The 26,892-nt window shown below is 56.1% G+C and overlaps 9 protein-coding genes across 9 annotated transcripts; all 9 read left to right on the forward strand.

Moving 5' to 3' along the window:
- Window positions 1-1,271: 1,271 nt before the first annotated feature.
- On the forward strand, window positions 1,272-2,414 carry LSCM1_04659 (uncharacterized protein; the record flags this gene model as incomplete). The annotated part of the gene is made up of 1 exon (XM_067322157.1): window positions 1,272-2,414. One exon carries the CDS (start codon window positions 1,272-1,274, stop codon window positions 2,412-2,414), a length of 1,143 nt encoding a protein of 380 aa, XP_067178954.1.
- Window positions 2,415-2,803: 389 nt separating this feature from the next.
- On the forward strand, window positions 2,804-3,121 carry LSCM1_04660 (uncharacterized protein; the record flags this gene model as incomplete). Its single annotated transcript, XM_067322158.1, has 1 exon — window positions 2,804-3,121. The coding sequence occupies one exon, from the start codon at window positions 2,804-2,806 to the stop codon at window positions 3,119-3,121; it is 318 nt and encodes a 105-aa protein (XP_067178955.1).
- A 171-nt stretch (window positions 3,122-3,292) lies between these two features.
- Window positions 3,293-3,718, forward strand: LSCM1_04661 (uncharacterized protein; the record flags this gene model as incomplete). The annotated part of the gene is made up of 1 exon (XM_067322159.1): window positions 3,293-3,718. One exon carries the CDS (start codon window positions 3,293-3,295, stop codon window positions 3,716-3,718), a length of 426 nt encoding a protein of 141 aa, XP_067178956.1.
- A 341-nt stretch (window positions 3,719-4,059) lies between these two features.
- LSCM1_04662 (uncharacterized protein) lies at window positions 4,060-4,380 on the forward strand (the record flags this gene model as incomplete). The annotated part of the gene is made up of 1 exon (XM_067322160.1): window positions 4,060-4,380. The coding sequence occupies one exon, from the start codon at window positions 4,060-4,062 to the stop codon at window positions 4,378-4,380; it is 321 nt and encodes a 106-aa protein (XP_067178957.1).
- A 548-nt stretch (window positions 4,381-4,928) lies between these two features.
- On the forward strand, window positions 4,929-7,097 carry LSCM1_04663 (uncharacterized protein; the record flags this gene model as incomplete). Its single annotated transcript, XM_067322161.1, has 1 exon — window positions 4,929-7,097. One exon carries the CDS (start codon window positions 4,929-4,931, stop codon window positions 7,095-7,097), a length of 2,169 nt encoding a protein of 722 aa, XP_067178958.1.
- A 1,141-nt stretch (window positions 7,098-8,238) lies between these two features.
- On the forward strand, window positions 8,239-9,663 carry LSCM1_04664 (uncharacterized protein; the record flags this gene model as incomplete). Its single annotated transcript, XM_067322162.1, has 1 exon — window positions 8,239-9,663. The coding sequence occupies one exon, from the start codon at window positions 8,239-8,241 to the stop codon at window positions 9,661-9,663; it is 1,425 nt and encodes a 474-aa protein (XP_067178959.1).
- A 2,620-nt stretch (window positions 9,664-12,283) lies between these two features.
- Window positions 12,284-13,777, forward strand: LSCM1_04665 (uncharacterized protein; the record flags this gene model as incomplete). The annotated part of the gene is made up of 1 exon (XM_067322163.1): window positions 12,284-13,777. One exon carries the CDS (start codon window positions 12,284-12,286, stop codon window positions 13,775-13,777), a length of 1,494 nt encoding a protein of 497 aa, XP_067178960.1.
- Window positions 13,778-17,610: 3,833 nt separating this feature from the next.
- On the forward strand, window positions 17,611-20,895 carry LSCM1_04666 (uncharacterized protein; the record flags this gene model as incomplete). Its single annotated transcript, XM_067322164.1, has 1 exon — window positions 17,611-20,895. The coding sequence occupies one exon, from the start codon at window positions 17,611-17,613 to the stop codon at window positions 20,893-20,895; it is 3,285 nt and encodes a 1,094-aa protein (XP_067178961.1).
- A 1,664-nt stretch (window positions 20,896-22,559) lies between these two features.
- On the forward strand, window positions 22,560-23,435 carry LSCM1_04667 (uncharacterized protein; the record flags this gene model as incomplete). Its single annotated transcript, XM_067322165.1, has 1 exon — window positions 22,560-23,435. The coding sequence occupies one exon, from the start codon at window positions 22,560-22,562 to the stop codon at window positions 23,433-23,435; it is 876 nt and encodes a 291-aa protein (XP_067178962.1).
- Between the last annotated feature and the right edge of the window lie 3,457 nt (window positions 23,436-26,892).

The following is a 26,892-nucleotide window of genomic DNA, read 5'->3' on the forward strand; positions in this document are numbered from 1 at the left end:
ATTTTCCTGTCGGGTAAAGGTGCTTGTGCCGGGTTGTATTTGGCGGCATGGCGTGGGGCTTCCGGGAAAGGTTGGCGGGTGGAGGGGCCGGCCCCGAAAGGTTTCTGTTTCGCAGCAAGGCGGGTTGGGGTCGCAGACTCTGAAAGGGCAACGCATCAAGGGAAAGCTGGGCTCTAGTGCTGGTTTTTCCAAAGGTGATTCTTTCTTGTGTGTATGGGGCCCTTCTTTGTGATGAAGTAAGAAAGGCCTTCCGCTTTGGCGCCGGCCGCGTTTGTTTGGCTCTTTGGTGCTCGTGGGAATTGTTTTTGAAGTGCTTAGAAGGCTCCCTCGTAGTGGGCGTTGCTGGCCTGCAACGTATTTTGTGGATTCGCTGTTTCGGCTATTTCGCTTGTAGGGGTTTTCTCTCGGGTGGGGTGGGGGCCCCTTGTGATTAAAGGCGACGCCCTTGGCGGGGCGAAAGGTGGGGGGGGGCGCCCCACCGCTTTCCTGCTTGGCAGAAGGTCGCAAAAGGATCTCTTGCTGGAAAGGGTGTTGGTGTGTGTGTCTGTTGGGGGGGGGTGTTCCTCTTGCCGCCCACCCTTTTCACGCAGGTGATCGCCAGCACCTTCGGTTGATCCTTGGGCCAAAGTAATGGTCGAAAGCTGTGCCAATGGCGCAAATGCTGTTCTGTAAATGCGGTGGTACGGGGCGCGAAGGTTACAGTGGAAACTGGGTCGGCGCGCGGTAGATGCGAGACTTTGGTACATGAAGAGGTTTGCTTCGAGTTTTTGAGCTGTGCAATGGCCGAGCGCGCCGGCACCGCAGCGCATGTGTCGTATTCCCCGGGCTCATTCTTGTTTTCGACCTTCATGTTTCTTTGGTGTGACATGCTTGATCTACGTGCAGGAGGGTAAAGAAGGGTTCTTGCTAGCCGCTCTTCACAGCTTGCGGGACTCTGTGTGACCGCTCAATCCTGAGATGCTTACTCTCCCTCTGATTATCACGGCTGGTATTTTGACAGTTGCATGACTATATCGAAAACGAAGCCATGGGCAGATGTGCACACATCGAACTCATGCGCCGTTGCCTGCTTGCAGCGCCAATGAAACATTTGCAGCACCAAAGCCGAGTTGGCAGGCAGCGTTGGTCCGCCAATGTGTACAACTACAGGTGTGGTTAAAGGGACCTTATCTAATCTATGCGTTGACTATATGCCCCTTGTACTCCCTATTCATGAATTTTATTCTATAACAAGTAATTATTAGTCATTGCATAGTACCCAATTTGCTTTCATGCATGCCACCTACTTGCGAAGGGTGACTCGGCACTTTTGCGAGGAGAAAGGAGAAAAATTCGATATTGTGGAGGAGGTTAGTCAGGCAAGTCAGGCCACGGATGTGCGCCATCTCGTACCATTGACAAAAGCCTGCATTCAGCACTTTTCAAGGTTTTTGCCACCGGTAAAAAATGAAGGTGATCTGGAAGCCCTGCCTGACAGGTTGAAAGGGAACGAGGAGCTTGGCTTCTCACCTTTGTTCGACCCCTCTTTGATTGACGCATGCTGCCAGCGAGGCATTTTCCCCTTGGCTATTGCGATTGGCGAAGGTATTTTCCTTTTTGCTCCAAAGCTGCACAAGGAGAGGGCGGTTTGCGCGCTTGCTGATGGTGCAGCACAGCGGAACACCATCAGTGGATTTCCCTTCTGTCAAGGCAACGATGGAATTTTCGACAAGGATTGCCTTGGTGTGTCTCGTAAGCTCACGAAAACTCCAAACGAAAGCACCCATACGCCCTCCTTCGACATTTTCGTCAATCGGCGTGAAGACCTGGTCGACGTTCTCACGCTAATAAGGAGACAGCATGGTGAGAATTGGCTGTGTGCGCCGCTACGAAGGTGTCTGCTTTATATGTTTTTCAACTCAACCAAGTATGCGACTAAAGTTATCGTCACAGCTATTCGGCGCCGCAAGTACAGCGGAACCCCTATCTCGGAGAACTCACCTGCTATTCAAGAGGGGGAGCTTGTTGCATGTGAAGTCGGGTATCTAGTAGGGGACATTTACACTTCCGCAACCGGCGCATACTGTATTAGCGGCGGTGGGGCTCTGCAATTGAGTGTAACTGGAGTTTGCATGAAGTCTGCCGGATGCCGCTTGTGGGATTTGGGAATGATGATGGACTACAAGCGAACTCTGCAGTGCATTTTGCTGCCTCGAAGAAAATGGCAAAATATAGTTGCAGTGCGCCACTTGAAGCCCAGCGAGCAAATTTTGAACTTTTTGCAGAACTTGGAGAAGGGCCAACCAGTGAGTGACTTTTTGAAAACCGATGTACCGACCGCTGCGGCCGATCCGAATAGCAAGTCGCAGCGCAAGAAGCAGCTAAGGAAAGAGGCAGCTATCCAGCGAAAAAAGGAGAGAAAAATGACTAGCTGATCTCGAGACGTGGTCGGTTGCTTGTCTTTCAACGATCTGGCAAAAGATAGGGTGGTTTCATACTAGCTAGGTGCGCCGCATATAGCTCCTCCATGAGGCAACAGAGAAAAAAGAGCACTCAGAAATAATGAAGACTGTAGCTACCGCTGTCTTTATTCTATGTCCAATGCTTCTGCTTAGGAGGGGCTGACGTGCGCCTCAATGGAATGCAATTTCGATGAATTCTTTGCGAAAATCTTTTCGCGTCAGTCTTTTCGCTTTATGTTTCACCATCTCTTCTTATTCCGCTTCTTCAATTTTTTCTACCTTTCTGGTATTTTTTTCACGCTGCCAAATGCGAACATTCCTTTGCGTTGTGATCACATCTTTGCACGATTCAGGTGACAATCATGTCTGCACCTACTCCTCGCACCGGCATCATTGCCGGCTTTAACAAAGGCCATGTGACGACCCGCCGCCCACGCCAGCCGTCCCCCAACGACCGCTTTGCCGTGCCTCACAAGCGCCTGCGCGCTGTGAAAGCTATCATAGCTGATTTAGTAGGCTTTTCCCCACTGGAGAAGCGCGTGCAGGAGTTTCTGCGTGTTGGCAAGGAGAAGCGCGCCTTGAAGTACTGCAAGAAGCGTCTTGGCGATTTTACTGCAGCCAAGAAGAAGCGCGCAAAGATGGAGGAGGCGCTCCGCCACGCGACCAAGAAGCACCATTAAGGTGCTCAGAAGCTGTCATCACTTCTTTCTACTTTTGCAAAGAATCATCAAAGAAACAGAAAGCAGTAGGGAAAAAAGGCTTGAAAAGCTGTGCGATCGCAAACAGGTGATATGAGTACCTTTGCCATCTCCGCGTAGTTCTCGTAGATTGTCGCCATCAATTTCGTGATGATGCCAGTGGCTAATATTCTATCCTCTATAATTCACCCTTCCTGTCTCTATCCTTTCGCAAACCACTGTCATACGTATCTGCGTCGTACAAAGCCAGCCTACCCTTTGCCCACTCGCCAACTCAAGAGGCTTGATAAAAAGATGGGAGAAAGCCCCATAATCGACCGTGATGCACTCACTGAATCACAGAAATGGTCATATATCACGGACAACACATTGAAAATGATGAGCTTTGGATTTCTGTGCGGCGGCGCCGTTTCCATGATTGTATTTCGCTCGGTTGCGTCTCGCGCAGCCGTCACCGCGTTTGGCACGGGTTGTGGTATCGGCAAGTCATATGTCGATACTAAGTACGTTTTAGGCCATGATATCGCTGCTGAAACAGTCTGGTCTGCACAAGTAGCACCACCGAAGAGTAGCACGTGAGTTCTCTCTTTCTGCAAACACCTTTTCTCCTTTTCCCCATTGCAACAAGCTTTCCGTAGAATTCAGTAAAAAAAAAACAAGACCGAATGCAGCATCTCACCTCTCGACTATCTGAACTGTCTCTTCACTACACACAAACTTCGTCCATAGTCTACTAAAGAGGTCTTGCATACCCTGTGGGTGCGGTCTGCTATCCGCTGTTCTTTCTGCTCACTCATGTCCTGCTTATGACTCTTTGCTACCCTCTTTTTCAATGTCTTCATCATATCGCTCCACTACAGAGCCAGGTACTCTTCACATTCTTATTCTCTCCCCTAATCAGCCTTTCCACTTCAGCGAAAATGATGCGCCGTGCCATTGCCCAGCCCATCTCCCGCCGCGCGGCTGCTGCCTCCAGCGCGCTCGTGATTGCCCCTCGCAAGGCTTCTACAGTGGCGATCTCTGTCCAGGGCCTGCACTACGTCGGCACCGGTCTCGCCGCCATCGCCCTCGCTGGCGTTGGCTTGGGTATTGGGACCATCTTCGGCTGCCTGCTCATCTCCTGCGCTCGCCAGCCTAACCTGACCAAGATGCTATTCAACTACGCCATTCTCGGCTTCGCCCTGACGGAGGCCATTGGCCTATTCGCGCTGATGCTCGCTTTTCTCATGCTCTTCTCTTAGAGTGCCTGCAAAGCGTTCCGACGGATTCTACTATCGTCTCGTGTGTGCGAAAAATTTAGGACTTTTTCGTTTGGTGTCTTGTCACGTAATGCCCCTTTCTCACGGTCAAATGAATTGATATGTAGCTCTACTTAGTGGACGGGAAAACAACAACAGCGAAGGCAGGGGACTAAAGAGTGGATGCCAATATTCCTCTGGAAGTAGTTAATGACGCTATTTCATTTTGTAAAAAAAAATGGCACATATCAGTTCTGGCGGGTAGTGAGCGGCTCGATAGAGGCTGCAGAGTACCTCCAGTGATGCGGTACGGCGTTGGCCTGTCTACAGTATGCATAGATGTTGAAAGGTCACTGTGCTCTTGTCATCTTTGCGCCTCTCATACAATCGCTCTTTTTGCCTTTCTAGAAAAATAGGGCACAGAGGGATAGGACTGCGAAGGAGAGGAACATGCTTGCCTGCCCAAGAACAACTACGCTCTTTTCATCTCTCTCCCCCTTCTCTCCCTTCTATTCATGCTGCCACTAATAGATCGGACATAGTGTATGAGGATGCAACTTGTCACAGTTTCCAATGACGGCAAGCTAGCTTGGGGGTCTTGCTTCGCGCGCTGCCACGGGGATCACGTACCAGGAACCATTAAGCTTCTGAGGGAAGCCAGCGATGAGGACAGGGTGGAAGCCACTTGTGTGGCATTTTCTTCCTTTGACGTGACGCGCTCAGCACAACTCGGCGCCAGGACTGGTCACAGGGCAGGAGGCCATGTAGCCCTCGGCTTCAATGACCCCAACTTGTTTCTTGCTGTGGCTGTTGTGCGCTGCGACACGTGGGCTGTGCAGTGGGCGATTGAAAGGACCCAGTGCCTCACTGATGCTACCGTAACAAAGCTGGTGGCTTTGTGCGCAAATACAGTGTGTGGTGTGGCGACGACGTTTAGTAGTGCGGACCCGTCATCTCAAGTACAGCGCCTTTTCTTTGCCTCACGGTTTGCTGTCCCCAGATTAGGCCGAAAGGAAAACAAGGAGTGGAGGCAGTTCTTGACTGCACCGAGCTCTATTGAAACGGGGCTGGAGGAGGAGGGAATCGCCTCCATTAGTGCCTTCGACAAGAACACCCTTCTTGTTCTCACAGAGAAAGGTTCCCTAGCGCTGGTGCGTCTGGATGTGCGGGGACTGAGGGCACAGACGACTTCAGCAGGGGCTCTGTACAGCGTACAGCGGGTGCAGTGCAAGCTAACACTAGCAAGCATTCGGTCTCGCGTTGTGGTCTACAACGACGAGAAGGAGCACGCTCATGCGGCTGTATACTCAGCTTCTGAGAAAGCAATGGAGCTTGTGAGCTTTCGTCAGACTACCGTGGCAGCACCCTGTCGCTCTGGTGAGGAGACGGTGACCGTGCTGAAGGTGGCCACGCAAATCCCTATAGACGACTTACGCTTTGCAGGGCCATTCCACCTTGCTGTGAGCTGCTCACGCACGAAGGCAAACATGCAGTTTGTCGGCCTCATTCCTGGCGCCAAGGCACTGGAAACGATGGTCTTCGACCCTCTCACACTTCCACACGCGCCCATAGCCACGTTCTACAGCGAGGCAACGGAGGAGTTCGTCGTGATCTCTTCGTCTCAGGGGGTCGAAGCCTTCGCCGCTCTGACAAGCGAGCAGAAGGTCGCGTCACTGATAAAGGCGACGCTGACGTTTTCGGCTGGCCCTTTTTCACAAGCTTCAGTGGACAAGGCTGCGTGGGGGCTTGTCTCAAACCCCTTTCGTCACTATGGCCCGCGAACTCGCCGCAATACAGATGAAGAAAGCGGCGCTGACGAAGAGGAGGACTTGCAGGTGCTACAAGGTGCTGGTACTTGGTCTGCCGGTCGCTGGACCCCTGTGACGCTGTGCTACGCGTTGGCCACTCTTCGGACATCCTCACCCGCGGCGCAGGTTGCTGTGTTTGCCGTCGAGACGGCACCGTTTTTGCACACGCGACTCATCAAGCAGTGGCACAACGCCACCACTGGGCTTAAGATGATCCTGGGAGCGGCTTCTAAAGGACCGTCAGGCACGCTCGCGCTTCCGTGGAATCCGCGACACGTTCGCCGTGCTTTGCGCCTCTTCAGTGCGGACGAGCTCTCCTTACTTCTCCATCGCGTCTCGACGACGATAGCAGCCAGCGAGCGTGTAGCTTCCCCTGTTTTGTATCCTGATGCCACCACGACCACTGTCGACATTGCACTGCACCTGATCACACTGGCTCGGCAGATGGGTGTCACATTGAAGCCGGAGGACGTGAAGATAGTCGCAACCATTCTGCGTGCGGCCCGGGAGAGCAGTCATGAACTACTGCGCTACGCCAGTCGCATGGAGCTGGTGATGGAAAGCCATTTGCAGCAGATGATCATGAATCGCGTCTTGGAGCGCCGTGCTTCGTCACACAACGAGGATGATGAGGCGTTGCACTCGCTGGAGGGAAACTTTTACGGCATTGCGGCCGAGCTCCAGGTTGATCGGATGCAAAGCACACGCTACACGCCAAACGCCTGGGCGCAGCACCTGAGCAAGTGCAAAGCGCAGTACAAGGCGGAAGCCAAAAGTGCGTTGCGGCTCCTTGCAGAAGCGCATAATAAGAGCGAGGAAAGTTTGGAACGTGTTCTTAGCGACTGGCGGCAGATCGGCTCCACACCGAATCAAGACCCACTGTTGAACCAACTTGAACAGTCACTCCTGTAACCGCTTCAGAGAATCGTGGTAGCAACCCTGCGGGATGATGTTCGCCGCTGAGGCTGAGGAAATGAAGGCCCCCGCCTTGCAGCATCGGTGAGGTGTGCTCAGGCTGCTCTCATAGTCTTGAGTGCCGCCGCCGTGCCGCGCGCAAAATGCGGCACAGAGGGAAATCACGGTGAAGGTAAACTTGTAATCCACGCGCGCACATTGAGAAGCGCGTCTTGTTTCGCGTAAAGGAACAGCTGAGCAACCAAATCTGAAGAAAGGGCCCACCATGAGGTTCGATTGCGAACCATCAACTCCTCCTTTTCATAGAGATCTGCTGTGGCTTTCGGGTGTCACCTGCCCGGCTGCACTTCCTTGTAGCACGCAAGCACTGGGCTATTCGTGCGAGACGAATGGACAGGAGTGTGCGTTTGCGATGCCTTGTCCTTTCCTCGCATCGTACCTCTACCGTTGTTGCTCTCCGCACCCATGCTTGCAATCGCAGCCACCTCAGTATGACCGCTGCTGGGAATCTTCTGCCATTCAATACGGTCTTCCTCTCCCACTCTTTTTTTTTTCGCCTCGCCGCTTCATTCCGCTTTATCGGTATATTTCGACGCTTTCGTGCACAACATAACAATAATAATAATAGAAGCACGCGTATACACAACGGTAAACAAAACTGAGCAAGAAGGCATACGCCACACAGACATACAGAGCCGTTTCGACTTTCCGCATTGTTGTCATTAGTCTTTTCCTCACGTTCTATCTGGTCATCTAAAGCCTGAGACGCACCCCCTTCTTCGCCCTTTTCCCCTGTACAGCCCCTGAGAAGCAACGAAGACGCTGCCTCGAGCTGTATCTGCGTTTTTTTTCATCTCTTGGCACTTGACTCGTCTGCCTCCTCGCTTGTCCCCAAGTAGGCTTTAATACACCTCTCTACGCCACATCATCGCCACTAACCTTCCCCCTCTTTTTTCTTTCGTATATCTACACCTGAGCGGCTCGCGAGCCTCTTACTTCCGCTTCTCAATCAGTCTTCGGTCTGAATTTTCAGAAGCTCGCATTCATCTGCCTTAGACCTTCATCTCTCATCCCTTTGGCTTTGCGTCGGGGAAGTTACCACTGAGCTCCGTGAAACGTACACAAGCCAGGGCGACTCATGGCGGACAACGAATGGAGGGGCGCCAGCTTCAAGCAGGATGAGGACCATTCTGCGGAGACAGCGAAGCTGTTGGAGCGGGTGAACGCCACGACGATTCCCGTTCTTCTTCGCAGCAGTAACGCGAAGCTGAGCGATATCGTTGCTGAGCTGCTTGCGCTGGAAAAGGTGTCTCGTCTCGGCGGCGATGGTGCCTCTACGAAGCTGCTTGCGGTGGAGGTGCTGCGCATCTACCGCACGCAGAAGGAACTCGATCTAATGCTGGAAACGCTGGACATGTTGATGAAAAAACGCGGTCAGACAAAGCAGGCTCAGAGCGCCATGATCGCGGAGTGTGCGATTGTCCTCAGTGACGGCTCCTTAGCAAAGGAGAAGCAGGAGGAGATTCTCGAGCGCTTGGCGTATGTAACGGAGAACAAGATTCACGTCGAGTTGGAACATGCACGTTTCACAATCGAACTCTCGACGCTTCACGAGGCGTCAGGCCGCAAGCGCTCAGCCTGTGATATGTTGCGCACACTGCACATTGAAACAATTACAAATATGCCGCGCTTAGAGAAGCTGGAGGCGCTGAATCAGCAGATACGACTCTGCCTAGAGCTGGATGACTACGAACACATTCCTCTTGTGTCAAGAAAGATTAGCCATCGAGGTCTCGCCCGCGACGAGGCGCAGCAGCAGAAGCTCAAGTATTTTGAGCTCATGCGCTCCTACTACGCGCACAAAGAGTCCTTCTTCAACGTTGGGCGGTGCTGGTACGAGACTTATAACACTGTGAAGGGCACTGATGATAAGCTTGCCGCTTTGAGCAACATGGTGGTGCACTACCTCATCGCCGAGAACGCCACCGCGAAGGAAATTGAAGATTTGGCGGAATGCACAGCGTTTGCGCCGGCCACAAATCTGCACGACCGTGTCTCGGCTCTGTCAACCATTAGCGAGAAGCTGAAGAGTGACCTGGAGGACATCCCGCAGCTGAATGCGCTTCTGCAGCGCTTCAACAGCATTGAGCTGATCCAGGAGAGGGTCTCCTCAGAGGTGGAGGTACTGTGCCAGACCCACCCGGAGCTGGCTTCGTTCCCGGCGCGTCAGGAGCTGCTTAGCAACCGCTGCAGCGAGCACGACATCATGGTAATTTCCCGCTTCTACACCCGAATCCCACTCAAGCGTCTTGCGGAGCTGGTGCATCTGTCGCCAGAGCACACGGAGATGTTCCTCATGACCATGGTCACGAACAAGACCTTGTACGCGAAGATGGACCGTGTCGATGGGCTGGTGGTCTTTGAGGCGCGGAAGAACACCACGGAGGTCGTCGCGTCGTGGAACGACTCGGTCGAGCGCAGTGTGGCATTGCTCGACAAGGCATCACACCTCATCACAAAGGAGCGAATGTTGCACAACCTTGCGTCGCAGAAGGTTCGCTAGAGAAGTGGGATAGTAGGGGGGCGGCGGCGGCGGTGGGGCATGCTTGTGTGCATTCGCGTCGTCGTGATCACGTGCGCCCACGACTCCTCTCTGCTCTGTGGTGCACAGTCGGGGGCTCCTGCCGCCTTCACCGTGGATGGAATCGGTGCAGCCGACTTTCGCGCTTTCCGACTTTCGTGCTTTCCTCCCTCACGTGAGTAGTGGGCTTCTATTGTATTTCTCTTCTCCGACGAGCGAGGCGCGGCTTCCTTTGGCAAGTGAGAGAGCACGATGTGTTGCTGACTCCGCCTCTCTCTCTCTTTTTTCTCTCTGCAGCCGAAGTCCCTGCCAGATGTTCCACAGAGCGCTCAGCGCATCTTCTGCGTGGTCGCCATGCGTGTGTGTATGTATGCGTTTGTCTGAGCTCTGAGATATTGGGCCCGTGACTGGGCTGGCTACATCTGTGGTGTGGAAGGACCAGGGGTGACAAATAAAAAATGGCACTGCTTTTTCACGCACGGCATTCACTATCGAAGGCCTGCGGACTGTGTGGAGATTACGGTGCAGTGCCAGCACTATCCTAGGGACCTGACGTGCTTTCCATCGGCGAGCAGTGTGCGCCGTCGCTGCCTTCCTTTGCGGGCAGTGACGGCACTCTACACTTGCGGTTCATGAAGGCCAGCGAGGACGTGGCACAAAAGTGGATGAGTGTGTCTGTGTGTGTGTGGGAAGGGGGGCACTTGCCTTCTCTTGAGGAGAAAGGAAGACGTTAGTCCCACATGAAATGAAATGTGATCGGAGGTCTGCACGCAGTATTGCGCCTCTTATCTTTCCCAGCATTTTCTAATCCTCGCTCTGTTGGCTGGTCCGACACACTCTTCGCTTTCTTTGCGGCACATGATACACGATCCGACGCACACACACACAACACACGCGCATAATTTCTGCGTGTGAAACGGTGACCACCTGCACTGCTTATCTCCCCCCACATGACCTTTGCCTCTGTACGTGCAGCATTACCTCCCGGCTTCTTTGCTTCTCTTTGTGTTTCTTCGAGTTAATCCTGACATTCCGTCACATCTGCAGTGCACTTGAACTGAGGAACACTCTTTTTTTTTCCCGCTGTTGTCTCCTCCTCTCCCTTCTGGCATTCCCTCCCGCCTTCTCTCTCGCAGTGGTTGACATTGCTGCGCGATAGACGCATCCAGTGGCACTTCACAACATCACCGCAGAGTTGCGTGCGTGGCACTGTTCCTCTCTCTCCTATTCCGTTTACTACAGGAAAAGAGGCATTCTCACGCAAAGGACGGCGGCAACGACAGAATCATCAGAACTTAAAAACAGGCGAGGAACTCTCGTACAACGGAGGAAAGATTCGAAGGCAGGAACGGCTTGCGAGCGAAGCAGATCAGGGCTCTGCAACGGCATATTTTTTTTCTTTCTTGCTCGCCGACTCACAGAAGCTCTCCCTCTGCCACATTTCTGCCTTCCTTCTTCCTGCCGTGCCTGCCTATCCAGTCACCAGATTCATTGTCGTCCAAGAATACCCCTCTGGCTTCACACTTCTCTCGCTTTCCAAGATTCCCTTCGAGGAGACTCTCAAAGTTGCAGGCGTCCTTGCTGAGCTTCCATCCTCTCTCTCTCTTCGTTTTGTTTTTGAAGACGATAATTAAGTAAGCAGACAACGAAGGAGGCAGTGCTGTAGGCAAGAAGAAACAGCCCTCAATAGAGGCGAAAAACAAAAAGGACTACCACAGGCGAAGTATATGAAAGTGGCGCAAAGGAGAAACTGACAAAGAATACCACCCAGGAAAGAGGGGCGAAGAAACAGGAGGAATTGGGTTGTGTTTGTGTGTATTGTGTGGGGAGGTATCGAAGGCACGTGAGCAAGATAGAACTGTACATCGGTATTATAGATCGACACAGAAATAGAAAGGGCATCGCTGTTCGGTTTCTTGTCGTTTTTTTTTCTTGCTTTCTACGCGTGCGTCCTGCCTGGACTCTGTGTCTTTTTGGTTCGTTCAGACGCCACCTACCCCCCTTTGCCTTTTCTTTTTTATTTTTCCCCTTCCTGGCCGTTCTGCGTTTTGTTTCCACTCGTTTCGTTTCATCTCTCTCTCTTACTGCCCCCTCCTTCTATCCGGTATATATATATTTTTTCGTTTAGTTGGTGCTACTCTTTGGTGTTCCTTTTTTTTGTCTTGACTTTTTTGTGTCCTCCTTGGGTACGCCTTCATCCACTTCCCCGCTTTCCTGTCTCACAAGAAAAAGAGACACAAGGACACGCGGAATAGGAAAATCTTCTTTCCCTCCCTCCCCCCTCATTTGTTGGTTTGGTCGTTGCGTTGTTTGAGTGTAGCGTTGCGTTTTTGGCATTCTGCGTTGCCCGCAAGCGCAGGCACACACACACACACACCGAGGGACAGCCCCCTTCAGTCAGATTACAACTGCTTTTTTTTTCGTGTTTCGCTACTTTCAATGTGAGCAGACAAAAAGGACGAAAACCAGCCGTTGATGTGATACCAGAAAGCACCTCTACAGAGTCACACAGAGTTACGGAGGCACACCCGCACGAACGCTGCCTCACCCTGTTTTGTTGAACCGCATCGCATCTTCGTTTGCCTGGTGAGGTGCGCTGCGAATGAGCTTCATGGCCCAGGTGCGAGAGCCAGCATCGTTTTCGGTGCCCTCCTCCGCCCCGAAGGGAAGGGGCGACGACTTCCAGCACACGTTCGGCGGAGACACGTGTAACGGGTACACAGCGACCGAGGAGGGAAGTACGGTGCCTACAGCGGAGGTAAGCGACGAAAAGCACAGCTCCAGCGCCAGCTCGGATTACAAAAAGGAGGATGAGAAGTGGATCTGGGTGCTGGACCCCATGACCCGCAAGCTGCGGGTGCCCCTGCATTTACTCGTACCTACCCACGCCACCTCGACGCCTGGAACAGTGCCGTCACTGTGCATAGCATTCTTGGAAGGCCGGTGCCGCCATGCCTGGTGCCGCCAGGCGCATGTCGTGCCGTCTGCCATTCCGCAGCTGCGCTACGAGGCGCTGAGCTCACCCACGTGCTGCCACTTTCACCAAGACCCGCAGGACATCTCGATGCTGACAAATCACTTCAAGCACGTCCTCATCACTGGCAACGGTGGTAGCAACGAGCTCATTCCTGCGGACCGTGTGGCATGCACAGTTGGGCTGCGCCGCTATTTGGTGCACAACGCCCCCAAGAAGTCTGCTGGCGCATCCGGCAACGCGGGCGAGAAGCGCTCGGCGCCCGGCGAGAGCGATGCTCTAGAGCTACCGGCCAAATTCATCTGCCGTTTGCATTTGGCGCATCGCTGCCGATACCTGGATGACTGCAACAACATCCATATCTGCCGCGAGTTCGACGTTCGCCTGCAGCCGCCACCGCACATCCTAAGCTCGCTCAACTCTGTCACCGCCTCGACGCGCACGGTGAACATCGGCGACACGTGCTACACCGTCACCCCGCTGGCGGTCGGGGACGTGAGCGACGATGATTTCAACGCCATCGCCGAGGCGAAAAGGATCAGCCTCCGTAACGCCAGCGCACCTGGGTCCACAGTCTTCAAAGGTGCCATCCCGCCGTACGACGCGGCCATCGGAGGGAGCAACGAGGGCGGCGGCCCTATGCCGTACTCCGCCGCCAGTGGTGCCCTCCCGACGCTTCCGGAGTATCGTGGTGCGCTGCGCACGCCCAACACCGCCGCCGTGACCCCGCCGTCCGGGCAGTCACCAGCCTTCCTTCACACAGAGTCTCCGTCGCAGATGCCGCAAGGCAGCTTCAGCTTTGGCGGCCACCTTCGCTTGTACGATGTACGGCCTAAAGGTAGCTCCGACACGGCGACGTCAAGCTGCACCAACAGCTCGGCAATGAATCCGAAAGCACAGGAGAGGAGCGGCTCGGGTGGGAAGCACACCCAGGCCAAGTACACGGAGAGCGCATCTCCTACGGCTCTAGCGACCCGCTCCGACGGCGTGAGTGGAAGCGGCTGTGCAAGCAGCCGCGCCGAGGGCGGCGGGAGCCTGGCGACAAGTGGGGCGAACACTCCCTTGGCTGCGAGCGGATACAGCATTATATACGGGCGAACCGCTTTAACAACCAAGAAGTAGCCGAACTCTCGGCCGCACAGTATATGCTGTGCGTGCCTGGCCGGCTAGTCTTTACTGGCGCTGCCTTTTTGTTTTGTTTGTTCGCCACCTGCCCGCTACTTCCTCTTTCGCACCTTCTCAAGACCGTCTCTCTTTCTGCCTCACGCTCCTTTTTCTGGCGACTCCGCTGCTTGTACGGCCACGGCTGACAAAGAGTGCCGCCGAGAGGGAGAGAGGAGGGGGATGGGTGGGAAGAGGGAGCGCAGGCTACTCCCACGTCGGCTGCCTCTTTATTCCTCTCTGCTTGGCTTTCTGTTGCTCCTTTGCTTCGACCCCCCTTTCCTGTTTCGTTTGCTCTGTTGGTGCGAATGATTTACGCGTGCCCTTTTTTCTACCTTTTACTTCTCGACGGCCCCCCTCTTTCTCCTTTTCCTTTCTTTTTGTCTTCCATGAGGTGTGTACGACTTCTCTTGCGTTGCTCCGCTAATTTCCATCGAATAAGAGGCCTCTTCTCCTCCCTCATCCCGTGTCTTCTCCCTTCCCACTCTCTTACGTAAAAGAGACAACGAGGGAAAAGTGGACATGTTGTTGCGCATATATGGTGTGCCGTTGCGTATGCGTGTGTCTACGCATGCGCCTCTCTCTTTCTTTGCGCCTAGGTGAGTGTGTCTGTCTATGTGGCTGCATGTGTTCGCTCATGTGGAATCGCCACGTCGGAGGTGTCGTGAGACGGTTCTAAATCTCCGTTTCCTATAGATCTCTTGTGTTTGCTTTCTGCTCGTCACGTTTTTCGTCGCCGCGCAACTCACGAGTCTTTTTGCCACTTCAATTTTGTTTTCTGTGATGTGCGAAGCCCACCCCCTCCTTCCCCTCCCCATCTGCCGCTTTCTTCTGCACTTCCGTTCGTCCTTCCTCTGGCCTGCCTTGCGTCGCTACCTGCGTGTATGGACTCGCCCTTCCTCGCCTTCCCATAGAAGCGAACGCAACATGCAGTAAGTAATGGGTTAAGGCATACACTAAAAAGCAGTGTAGATCATAGGGAAGGGTGGATAGAGCGGGCCCAGCACTCCGGCCAAGTAGGAAGGGGCAAGAACACCAAGCCGAACTGTTGAGCGCGAAAACGAAATGTTTCTTGGCAGCAATCAAAACTTGAGTAAAGAAATAAGTGCCGCAGCTTGCAGGGACTGAATCTTTTTTTTTTCGAGCTTTGATCTTCTTGAGGCATTGATGACGTGGCACAACTCATCGTGATACCAGATGCCACTGCCCCACTCCCCCCGAGGAGACGCCAGGTGCTCCCCTATCCCCTGCCAGTGCCGGGGAGCTAAGGGTGGACGATTGGGTCAGCTGCCGACGGCGTAGGGAGGCCAGAGCGATGCATGGCTACTGGTGCCGGCCGTCAGATGCTAGATGGCGTTGTTCCACCGCGGCCCGCGACAGGGGGCAGGCTTGCGCCACCCATACGATGGGCGGAGTGTGGCAGGGGTGGGGCCATAGCAGAGTGGAGCACTGACGGGTGCCCTTTGTGTATAAGTGCATGAGTTTAGTTCGGGCCAATAGATGCGTGAAAGAGGAGAATAAAACGTCTAACCACAACAGCTGTGCTATTTTTTTCTCTCTTTGCCGTTTTCTTGTGGTCTCCTGTTTTTTTTTCGGGTGCAGACTTACGGGTTCGTGGCCTGTGCGATGGTGTCTGTTGTGTGTGCCGACGTCTCCATATCACACTCTGCTGCTCTCTTCTCCCCCACCCCCTTTTTTGCTTGTTTTTGCGTTCATTGCTTCGGTGTCGCTTCTCTGCAGGTCGTATATGACGCCTTTTTACCCTCCCCCCTTTCTCTCGTTTTTTTCCCTTTGTGATGGATTTGAAGCTTCCGATCGGTTCAATACGAAATATGTCGGTTTTTGTTATTGTTCGTCTTTCATGTGAAGGAGGAGGACCGTGGGGGAGGGAAGTGGAGGGAGCGTGGTGATACGTGTGCGGTCGGCGTTGAAATCGGCATTTTTTTCGTTCTTCTGCAGCTCTATGCTGCCACTGCTATTGCTGTCGTTTCCTCCTCTCAGCGACGACTCCCCCTCTCCCCCTCCCCCTCACGTGCACATGGATTGCAGCTTCTGCAATATCGGAGTGGAGAGGAAGACGGGAGAGAGAGAAGATGCGAGGAGTTTGATGACGCTAAGCATTTCCCCGCTGACGCTTTTTTCCTTTGCGGCTTCTCATTTTTTCTTTGAGTTTCATCAGTTTTAACTAATAATGGAAGCGAGCGCAAGGGGCAGGAGGTCAGTCAGAGTAACATTTGAGTTGAAGAGTATCTGTCAGAGAGAGCAAGAAACCTCTGAAGAAGAAGGTGTGTATGTGTGTGTGGGTCTAAGAGCCCAAGTGACGCGCGGGCGAGCCAGTGGGAGACGGACTTGCAGAAAGCGGAGCCCGCAACATCAGCGCCATTCCTCTGCTACGGCGTGCACTTCAGCCCATCAATTGCTACTACTACTACAGATACCGATTAAGATTTCTCTCCGTCCTCGTTTTCGCTCCGCTTGTTTTCTCTTTTTTTCCCCTCTCATTGGGTATGGCCGTCTTTGAGCTTTTGGTGCGATGCTATCTTTTGTGTGGTCGCGCGCGTGCGCTGTGTGTATCTATGCCCATGCCTAAGCTCTTGGGTCAACTGTTCATTGGGCCCTCTCTTCGGATCTCACGACTTGCTCTCTCTCGTTCTCTCTCCCGTGCTTTGCTACACACAAGAAGAAAGACAAAGACAACAACATCAGCACGCCAATATCGAAAGCTTGTACACACGGACGTTAAGTGGAGGCACACACTCATACCTGTCCGCTGCGGTCACCCGAGCCTGGTACGTGGGGTGTACACATTTTCGGGTTTGTGTGCTGTTGGGTGTGTGTGACTGCTTACCGATACTTCTGCTCCTCTGCTTACCACGCAAGGGACCAAGCGGAAGTAAGGGAGTGAGGTACATGGAGGCTTGGTGAATTGTTTGCGACCGAATCGGAAGATTCGGCGCAGGAAGGATGCGGAAGCGCCGGCTGAATGTCTCCAAAAGGGATGCGCGCTTGGACTGCTGGTGAAGGCTGCAAAGAGAGTCGGAGACGCGCCATTCGCTGCACCTCCCCCACTTCAACCACGATCGAGCCAGCTACGTGAATGCTCTCTTGCGCCATCCCGCCCCATCTTTGCCCATCTGGATTCTGTGTGTGCCCGCGGACGTTTACGGGCGTTCGCCGCCCGCATATCACTTCAAGTTTACAAAGACACACATTGAGCCTCGGCCACGAAGCTCTCCGCTCTGTTCACACGAGAGAGGAGCGAGACGCGCGTAACCGGAGGATGCAACACAGAGACTGCGCAGCGACTAGAATCCTTCTTGGATACGAGACGGCATTAAGCGGGTCGGTCAAGCACACAAGTGCGCCCAGCATTGCTTGACGTGCGTGTCGGTCTTTCCCCCTCTCCACCCATCGATTATCTCTTCCACTCACACATAGCATAGAGAGAGCGTGGCAGCGCGCCTACCCGCCTTCCTCGCTTCGCCTTTGTTGCGCGCGGCGTAACTTCTATGAGCTATAGGCTTTCATTCTCTCGCTACCTCGCCTGCACACTCATTCGCACGACAGAATCTAGACTGAAGTGCAAGAGGGGATCTGGAAGAAGCAGAGAGCACTGCGCTCAGGGCGATAAAGGACGTGGAGGAGGCAGCGGAGCGAGTCGCCTGACCCACATCTCCGTTTTAGCCACACCAGCCCCGCATTCCCTGTAGGAGCGTAGTGTATCGGTGGCCTCTTCCACTGTGACGGGGGTCCCAGAAAGAGAGAGAGAGAGACTGCAACCCCTCCCTGCCGCTATGCGCGCGGACGAAGTGTCCCGTCGGAACCCTGTCCGACTAGTCCAGCCCTTCGATGATGTTGACAGGGATGACGATGCGGCCTCCCGAGGAGTGAGGGCGGCAGCGAGGGCAGCTACGCCGACACACCAACTAACATCGAGTTTCATCGCATCGCATCTGACCCCAATTCAACTACCGCGAGATCGAGCCGGTGCGGGTGTGGGCCGTGCGGCGTCCCTTAGCGCATCGCAGACGCGGCCGTCCTCCGTGTCTTCACTGGAAGTGCGACCGCCAGTCCCCACGTGTACTGAGGGCGTAAGTGCCGCGAACGCGGTGCCCTCCGCGCCTTTCATCTCGTCTTCATGCAGCTATCGGCCGCGCGGTCCAGAGGTGCCACCCGCTTCATCCTCCGATCAGCCGGTGCCGTCGTCTATGGATCGGCTGGCTGCACTGTATCAGCAGTTCAAAGCGCAGGAAAGGGACTTGCATGCGCCGAGGCGGGTCACAACCGGCAATTCACACGTGACCGCCACCCCCACGCCTCCCAAGACAGAAGAGTCTGCTGCGGCTGTGCGGTTGTTTCGGCAGCCCTCGAGAGGGGCCGTGAGTCTCGATAGTATAGCGCCTGAAGGAGAGAGGCCCCGCTGCATTTCCCCAAACGGTAGTCCGTCAACACCAGTCCGGCTATATCGGCCTGCGCCGAAAGATGACGAGGTCCGCTTCGCGCAGCCGTGCGATGGGATCGGCAAGGTCGCAGGCGGCGGATCACCAACGCGGTTGACTCCAACACCGCTTCGTACAACAGCTGCCGCCCTTGCGAAGGCGTCGGCCCCCGCTCAAGCAACTGCCGCAGCGCCACCGCTTACCTCATGCGTGCGGCCCGCCAGAGCAACTGTGGCGCTCCCGCCCAGATTATCTGCTGAGGGCATCCCAGCATTGATGCACATCGCGGTTCGCGTGTGGGCAGTGCTGGGCTTCTTCGAAATGCGCTCAGTAGAGGGGGCGCATGTGGATGAGAGAGGGGGAGTAGAGGAGATGTGCTGTGCAACAGAGCCGTCAAGCCCCGAAGATGCCGAGTCGTTTCTGTGGGGGCTGAAAGAGTACTTGACGTTTTACTCTGCAGACTCGCCAGGTCCATCGGCGGCGATGCTGGCGGAGGTCTCCGTGCTCCTCCGAAACGGGCTGTGGCGCGTTCTTTTCAACGCCGTCTTCTACTGCCTTAGCGCCCTTGACAAGCACCGGCGTCACCGAGGGCCACTTTCACGCAGGGAGACAGAGGTGTGCACTGGTGGTGTAGAGGACGCGTACGAGGTGGTTTACTCCTCGTCTTCAGGTGCGGACGACGAGGCGAGCATGGCTTCATTGAGTCGTGAAGTTCCAGTGCGGTTGGTGTGGAAGCACCCGGGCGAGTCCGATGAGGATCGCCTAGCGCGCTGCGTTCGCGACCCTTTGCCACTTGGCTCTCCCCTCCGGCACGCATCACCTTCCACCGCCTGGGGGCGAGAGGCGAGCTCCGCTAGCATGGGGCGCAACGATCACCAGGGTATCCAGGGACCATCACCGCGGCGCCCACTTGATGAGGTCTACGGCGGCCGTTTGCGCACCGCTTTGCCCATCGCCGACTGGTACTTGGTACTGCGCTGCCTGGCCCAGGTGGGGTATCGGCGAGACGCTTTCTACCTGCAAACCCCCTTCCACGCGTCGCCGCACGAGCTTCTCCTCGCTCTGCTATGGCTGACGCAGCAGTACAAGCTGCTGGCAGTTGCCGAGTACGTGGAGCTGAGCCGTCGGTACTCTTTCCTGCTTCACTACCACGTGAACGATGCGTTTCTACACAGTTCTGCACCCGCCGGAGGTGCATCGCGGCCCGCCCACACCACAGCGCGTGAGCGACTCCTCTATCAGCTCTCACGTGCGTCAGCTTGGCCTCCGGTAAGCTTTGATGAGAACGCGACGATCGCCGTGCGTCTTGCCCAGCTGGAGCGCTGCTTTGGCACGGCTACTTCTGCTGATGGCCCCGGTGCTTCAGTACAGCCGCCTGCGTCAACCGGCTCTTGTGCTGCGACGCTGCACGTGCGGCGTTTAATGGCGGTCCGGCGTCTTCTAAGCCTCTCGTTCAACCGACTTCACCAGGCTTTGCAGCGCCAGGCGGAGCAAGTCACCCTCCTTGGCCTTCACTCTCCGCTCGATGCACAGCTGTGTCGTAAGGAGCATCACGCCCTGTACGAGGAGGTTACCGCAGGGCTTGCCTACGTGCAGGCAACGCAGCAGCGGCTGCAGACGACGGCAGAGAGCCTTGAGAAGGCAGGCTCTCTTATTGCGTTTCTTCTGCGGTATGAGGAGTCGACGGTATCAGCCGAGGAAGTGCTTCTGGCACTGGAGGAGGACGACGCGACGTGGCTGTCCTGCGACTACCCTGCGGAAGGGAACGTGAGCTGCACGGAGACGAGGTCGGGTAGGGGAAAGTGCAAAGCAACCGAGACTGATCGGTGGCGCCGTGCGGTGCGGCGTGGCAAGCTGCCCATCTCGCAGTCGGCGCCAGAGAGCACTTCTGCATCGCTTGCGAAGTCAGCGGCCTCGCTAGCTCAAGCTTTTTCGAACTTCCGAGCCACTCACGTGAGGGCCAATCTCCTTGAGACGTGGAGGCGATTGCTTCGACGCAGTCATGTTGCACCGCAGACGGTGTCGCCGGAGAACCTGCGCTTTCTGTTGGATAGCGAGGCGCAGCAGGTGCAGGAGGCCCGCGTGCGAGAGAACATGAAGTATCGCTACTCTCTGCAAGCAGCCTTAGCTGCTGAGCTAGCGGTTCTTGGATATGAGACTCAGCAGCGCCGCCGCAGCCGGTCTCGCAGTCCCCTGGGGGGTGGGGACCATAGCGCGCTGAGCACAGCGAGCTTGGCGGCAGAGCGGCGGACCGTGGATGCCGGCGTGGACGCCGAGGTGCGACCTGTGCAGGTGGTGCTGCCGCCGCTGGACCTCGTCACCAGCGCCAGCACCGTTTTTGCGCAGCTGCGGTCTGAAGAGGCTGTCTACGGCTCGGTTACATTGGGAAGCGGGGAGCTGCAGCTGACGGAAGTGGGTGAGCCAGCGGCAGGCTCGACCACCTCGGCGCGCTTGGAGCTGGAGCGGTTGCAGGCCTGGGAGGAGCAGCTGGATGCGAAGCTAAGCTTACCTGCGGAAACAGTCGCACGTGTGGAGTCCTGCAAAGCGCTTCTGCACTCACTATACCACCAGCACGGCCTCCGTATGGCCACGCCTGTGGCGCAGAGGCCCTCCAGCCAGCCGCTCGCGAGCGCCCAGTAAGGCAAAAGTTCATCTCGTCGTCATGTCTTCGTACAGGCACACATACATGGGTGGATATATATATATAAGTGACATGAACGGTTCACAGTACGCATGCAGGCAAATCTTCGGCGGTGACAACGAATAGGCGCCAGATGTCACCCTCACACCACTCCAAGAGAGAAAAAGAGAACGTCTTTTGATTTTTCTCTGCCCGTGCTCATTAAGCCAAAGAGTATGAGCGCAGCTCCCCAGGACTACGCCTGCCACACACGGACCATCGTTCCGCGGGGCGAAGCAGCCGTGCACACGCGTGCCGCAGCCATGCGCCAGCGCACCCCACCGGAGCACGACCCCCGCCGCGCAGGCTACCCACACGGAATCCACGTATGCCGCCCCCCTGCACGCCGGCCACCACGCGGCGCGACTCCCTGAGGGGCGGCGCACGCTCCCCAGACCAGTAGGCGGGTCTGACGGGCGGGAGGGACACGTCCAAGCAACACAGGCGCCTCGCCCATCGTATGGGTGGCGCAAGCCTGCCCCCTGTCGCGGGCCGCGGTGGAACAACGCCATCTAGCATCTGACGGCCGGCACCAGTAGCCATGCATCGCTCTGGCCTCCCTACGCCGTCGGCAGCTGACCCAATCGTCCACCCTTAGCTCCCCGGCACTGGCAGGGGATAGGGGAGCACCTGGCGTCTCCTCAGGAGGAGTGGGGCACTGGACCCTCTGAGATGTCACGCATTCGTGTCCCCTCACGTCATCAGGGCGTATTCAAAGAAAAAAGGCGACGGGCGACACGAAGTTATCGCTTGAGAGAGGGTGATGCGCGGTGCATGATGCTGTTCCCGCCGTTGTGTGCACCAATGCACGCAACACGGACAAGCCGTTGCATCGGTGAGGCGAGCGCGGCGTTTCGGAGATGGGGCGCTCTTCTCGCTTCAACAGCCCCTGCGTAAGTAGCCGTTGGTTCCCGAGGGGATCAACGAGAGAGAACACTAGCAGGAAGAATGAGCAGCCCTTCTACTCCAAAGCATCGACTCCGTGTATGCGCGAGCCACTACCGATTTCACCCCTTTTTTGTATGCCGCCCTTCTCATACATGGTAACCATTGGCTGCTCTTGTTTTTCCGCCTTTCGCTGTCGAATCTCTTTCGTGGTCGATCTCCCCCCTCCCCCTTCACCCACTTCGGCCCCAGCAGCACGTTTCACATCTGCTCCCTTCGCCAACATACCTGCAACCGCGCCGAGTCGTACACAAACCCGCCAAGGAAATTTGTCGGCTCCCTTTTTTGCTGCACGAGGCTGGGTGCCTGCCTGCTCGTATTGAGAGTGGACGCAAGTAGTAGCTGCTCAACCTCTCAACAAGCTGTCTGTGCCGTCACCGAGCCGGGGGTGTGAGGTGTGGGTGAAGAGCGGCTGCTCGTTGACCAGGGTGCGCTACCAGAGCTACCGTCGTTTATAGTGTCACTCGGGCTGCTTTCTCTAGCATCAGCACGCACACACACATCCAAACCGTTCTCTCCCTCTCTTTGTCCTCGAATTTGTGCGGTGGCTTCTCGGCCGGCTTTGACTGGCCTGCTCACCGCCCTCAGCACTTGCTCGTTTTTTACCGTTCTTATCGGCGCTCTCTGGTCGTTCCAGTTGACTTTCTGTCTCTCGTGTTCCCCTTTCCCCTTTCGTTCAATGGTTGCGGCTATGCGGGGACTCAGTTTCAAGGTTGTACTGTTGGGCGAGGGCCGCGTTGGCAAGACGTCGCTGATTTCTCGCTACGTGCACAACACGTTTGACGAGAGAGAAGCAAGCACAGTGCAGGCAAGCATGTACAGCTCCAAGGCGGTACCCATCAATGACGCCAGTAATGCCCTTGGCGCCATTCGTGAAGTAGACTTAGCGTTGTGGGACACGGCGGGGCAGGAGCGTTTCCACGCACTCGCGCCAATGTACTACCGCAACGCTGACGGAGCCATCATCGTGTACGACATCACCGACGCCGACACGCTACGCAAGGTGCGTACGTGGGCCAAAGAGCTCTACGCTGTTGTGGGCGAGGGCAACATACAGCTTGTTTTGTGCGGAAACAAGGCGGACGCCCCGCCAACGGAGCGGGAGGTGAGCGAGGGCGAGGGGGCGGCCATGGCGGCAGAGCTCGGCGCCTTGCACTTTTTCGCAAGCGCGAAGACAGGACAAAACGTGGCGGAGTTGTTCAGTGCAATGGCGACACAGGTGGTACGTAGCCGCGACGCCACAGGGGTGGGTAGTGGCGCTGCTCCTGGCAGCAGCATCGGCCTCAGTGGCGGCGGTGCCTTCGCCGGCATTGGGGCCCGCACGCCGTCCCGCTCGCGTCCGCGGCGCGGGCTGATGGTGGTAACGGAAGGCGGGGAGGCGGTGACGCCAGGTCGCAGCTCCCCGAACGAGGGCCGCGTGTACGGCGGCATTACTCCACCCCGGGCCCACCGCTACGGAAGCAGCGGGGCTAACCAGCCTATCACACTTAGCGCCGATGGCGCCTCTGGCACAGCGGCGGCGGCGGCGAGCAAAAACAGAAGCGGTTGCTGCTGAGGGGCTTCTATTTTCACCAACTGCTTTCCTCGCTTTCTCCCCCCCAACCCTCTCCTGCTCGTCTTGGCTACAGGTGCTCGAGCAGATCTGGGGTATGTGTCGCACACTGGAATTGTCACAGCCTCTCCTGTGCTTGCCTAGCATATAGTGCTACCGCTGTTGCGTGTTGGCGTGTTTCACGGCGCTGTGACGTCGCTTCAAGGGGCATCAGCCTTTTTCTTTCCGTGCGTGCGCTATATGCACGCGGCACAGATCACCTCTGTCTCCTCCGAGGTCTCATCCCTGTTGCTCTTCTCCCCTTAGTCGTTGCAGAGTGTATGTGTGTGCGTGTACTTTTGCTGACCGCACTGCTGCACCGGCACGCAGGCGACTGAAACTGTAACAGTATCGCAGAGACGCCAGTGTCATGCGTCTGTCCCTCGAGCGAGGGGTGGGGGGCACGAGCGGCTGCTGCTCCCCCTCCGCTTTCTTCTCCCTCGTTTGTTGAAAGACCCCGCTCCATGAACGGTGCTCGATTGCCGGCTGATCTCTCTCGGCGCCAGTGAGTGATGCGCTCGCACCTTTACATCACGACTCGCATTCCCCCCTCTCCCTCTCTCTTAGCGCACCCTTCTTGCCCACACACAACGCAAACACCTCCACGCGCCCACCCTGGGAAAGCGGGACTCCCCTCATGCGGCTTCGAGCACCAGGCGAAACAGCAACAGGCCAAAGAAAAGGGTGAGCCCCTCTCTCTTTAGTGCTTCGTACACACTCACTCACCCCAACACATATAGACATCACCGTCCCTGTGCTTCGTGCAGTACACCTCAGTTTTCTCCCTGCCCTCTGGCAGGCCAAATCTCCGCCATCCCGACAGGATGCCTGACGCACAACGCTGCGCTTGCGGGCATAATATCGCTCGATGCCGCCAGTCACCCCGTCGTAAAAATGCTGGAAGGCGGGAGCGGGTAGTATGTTGAGACTTGCATGCACCCAGGGGGGGACACGGTCGCCGCGGCAAACCTCAACTCGGCGAGGCCTGGCATCTGGGAGGCGACGGCTGGTTGCCTCGGCAATGGCTGGAGGCCCGGCTTCATCTCCCACAGCATTCGCCGCGGGGGGATCGGCTGCACCTTCATGCAGCTCAGCGGCGTGCGCTATCTGCCTGCCACGATTTCGCCGATTCGCACGGGCGGCGGACGCCTGTCGCATGCGCGGCTGCGGCGCGTCTGGCAAGTTCTTTGTGAGGGGCAAGGAGCTCGACTGCGTTCCAGGCTGCACGTTGCTCTACCACGGCGGCACTCGCCTGCTGAGGGCGATCAAAAAGGGCTAGGGCGCTTCTCTGCCCATGGTGTCCTCGCCACGAGCGGCTTGGGCGGCGGACGCCGGTGTGGTGAGCGGGGGAGTGGGAAAGGGTGCCGCCGTGTAGTGGAGGCGACAGCCAGGGTGCGTGAACAGACCCACCTGCTCGAAGAGAAGAGGAGGACGTGCACGCAAGACGGACCCGGCGAAGCGTGCCCTCCGCGGACCATACAGGGGTGTGCCGCATCCGCTCCTCGACGCAGCGGCGTCGCTGATTTGTGCCTTCCTCCTCCAGTCCCCACTCCATCGCTTTTGCCTATGCCAGTCGGCTCTGGCGAACACGCTCGACACGGGTAACCGCTCTTTTCCACGTGTGCCGCTCTCCACGCCATGCAGTAACGAAGCAGAGCCAAGTAGAGTGGGGCGGTGCGAACCACCAGAAAGCGCACATGCACGTACAAAAAGGTGATCGCCTCAGTGACCCTCTCACACGCGTCTGCCGCTGCAGCCTCCATCCCGTAGGACGGCTGGAACAAATAGGAAAGTTCAGTGCCAAACAAAGCCCATCATTGTGCCCGGGCATGTGTCCCTCTCTCTCTATCTCTATATGTGTGTGTGTGTTCCTCCTACGAGTCTCTCTCCCCGCACACATGCACATGTATCACTTTGTGCAGTGAGCGCTATGGGGGTGTTGATGTGTGGATGGAGTAAGTGCGCCCTGCCACCGCCTCTGGAGCGGCGCAGAAGCGCCGCATTACCTCGTGCCACACAGACTGGCGTGTGCTTCTTCTCTCGCTCCCTTCTTTCTGTTGTGCTGGACTGCCTCTGAGGAAGAATATGGTGAGCTGCCCAGCGAGTTTTCGTGCCGGCACATCACGTGCACATGATGCGCTACCTCCTTGTCTGACCGCGCGCTCACTGGAGAGAGATGGAGGAGGGTGGGTGGGAGACGCAACGGCGGCGCACGTCCTTTCTTTTTGTTTTTGTTTTGCCTTTGCTTTGAGCTGTGAGACGATGGCGGTGCCCCTTCTTGCGCCGCGTCCTCTCCAGTGCTTATCCTCGTCTTTTTTCTCAATCCTCTCTCTTGTGTTTTCTCCTGTCTGTGCGTTTCTGTTGGCGCACATCTTGTGTTCTTTCACCCCCCTCTCTGCTACGCGTCTCGTCTCGGGCAGACACTTCCAGCAGAGAGGAAAAGTCATGAAAAAGGAAGAGAGAGAAAGGGATGGCGAGAGGAAACGGAAAAGATAGCACACACATACACCCGCGCACTCCGCGCTAGCACTAGGCGACTTCACAGCTTTCTAGCGCTACTACAAAGGTGCGCTGGCACACGTGTTGGGGCATTATTAACTCCTTCCGTCACCTCCTCGAATTACACGCACCCATCGCATGGTGTCGGAGGCTTCTCCTCGTCACCTGCGTCCTCCACTGATCGTCGCTGGCGTGCCTGAGATCTTTCTCTCTCTATCTCGCTCTCTCGCTCTCTGAGCACACTGGCACTCGTCACCACGATGCGGCCATCGCTCCCTCGCTTCTCCAACCTCCGCTCTCTTCTGCTTTTGCCTCCTTTCCTGCATACCCCATGCGCGCACACATATATACACATACACACCTACATACACATACGTATATACACACACGCTTATAGTAGTAGTCGTGCATCGCTGCAGCGCTGTGTCTCTCGCCTCTCAATTCCTTTTTTCCTTCTCTGCACCTCTTCTCTGTATCACCTACGCAAAGTCGTGTGTGCGGGTCTCCACCGGGACGGACAAGCAACGAACAGAACAGCGGCTCGCTCCTCTTTTCTGTTGTTTCTTTTTTTTTCCGTCGCTGGTCGAGTCGCTTTCTATGCCTTTGTTGTTGTCACCACCGTCTACATCTTTTGTCTGTTGCACGTGATAACCAAGCGAACACATCCGCCCTTCTCTCTACCCTTTCTCGTCCCCTCTCCCCCTCCCCCTCCCCCTTCTGGAGGATAGGGTGAAGAAGAGTAGGAAGCGTCCGCCAGCAAAGAATTGTAGTCCCCCCCCCACACACAAGCAAAGGAGGAGGAAGGAGACGTTGGCACCGCGCTTGGCATCCCTAGCGTGACTCATTCTTTTTCCTTTTCTGTTTCTGTTTCTCTTCCTTTTCTTTTCTTGGTTCGTTCCTTTGCTCGATTCGCATCGAGTGC

Source organism: Leishmania martiniquensis, chromosome 21 (assembly GCF_017916325.1).
Source record: "Leishmania martiniquensis isolate LSCM1 chromosome 21, whole genome shotgun sequence".
Taxonomy (NCBI): domain Eukaryota; phylum Euglenozoa; class Kinetoplastea; order Trypanosomatida; family Trypanosomatidae; genus Leishmania; species Leishmania martiniquensis.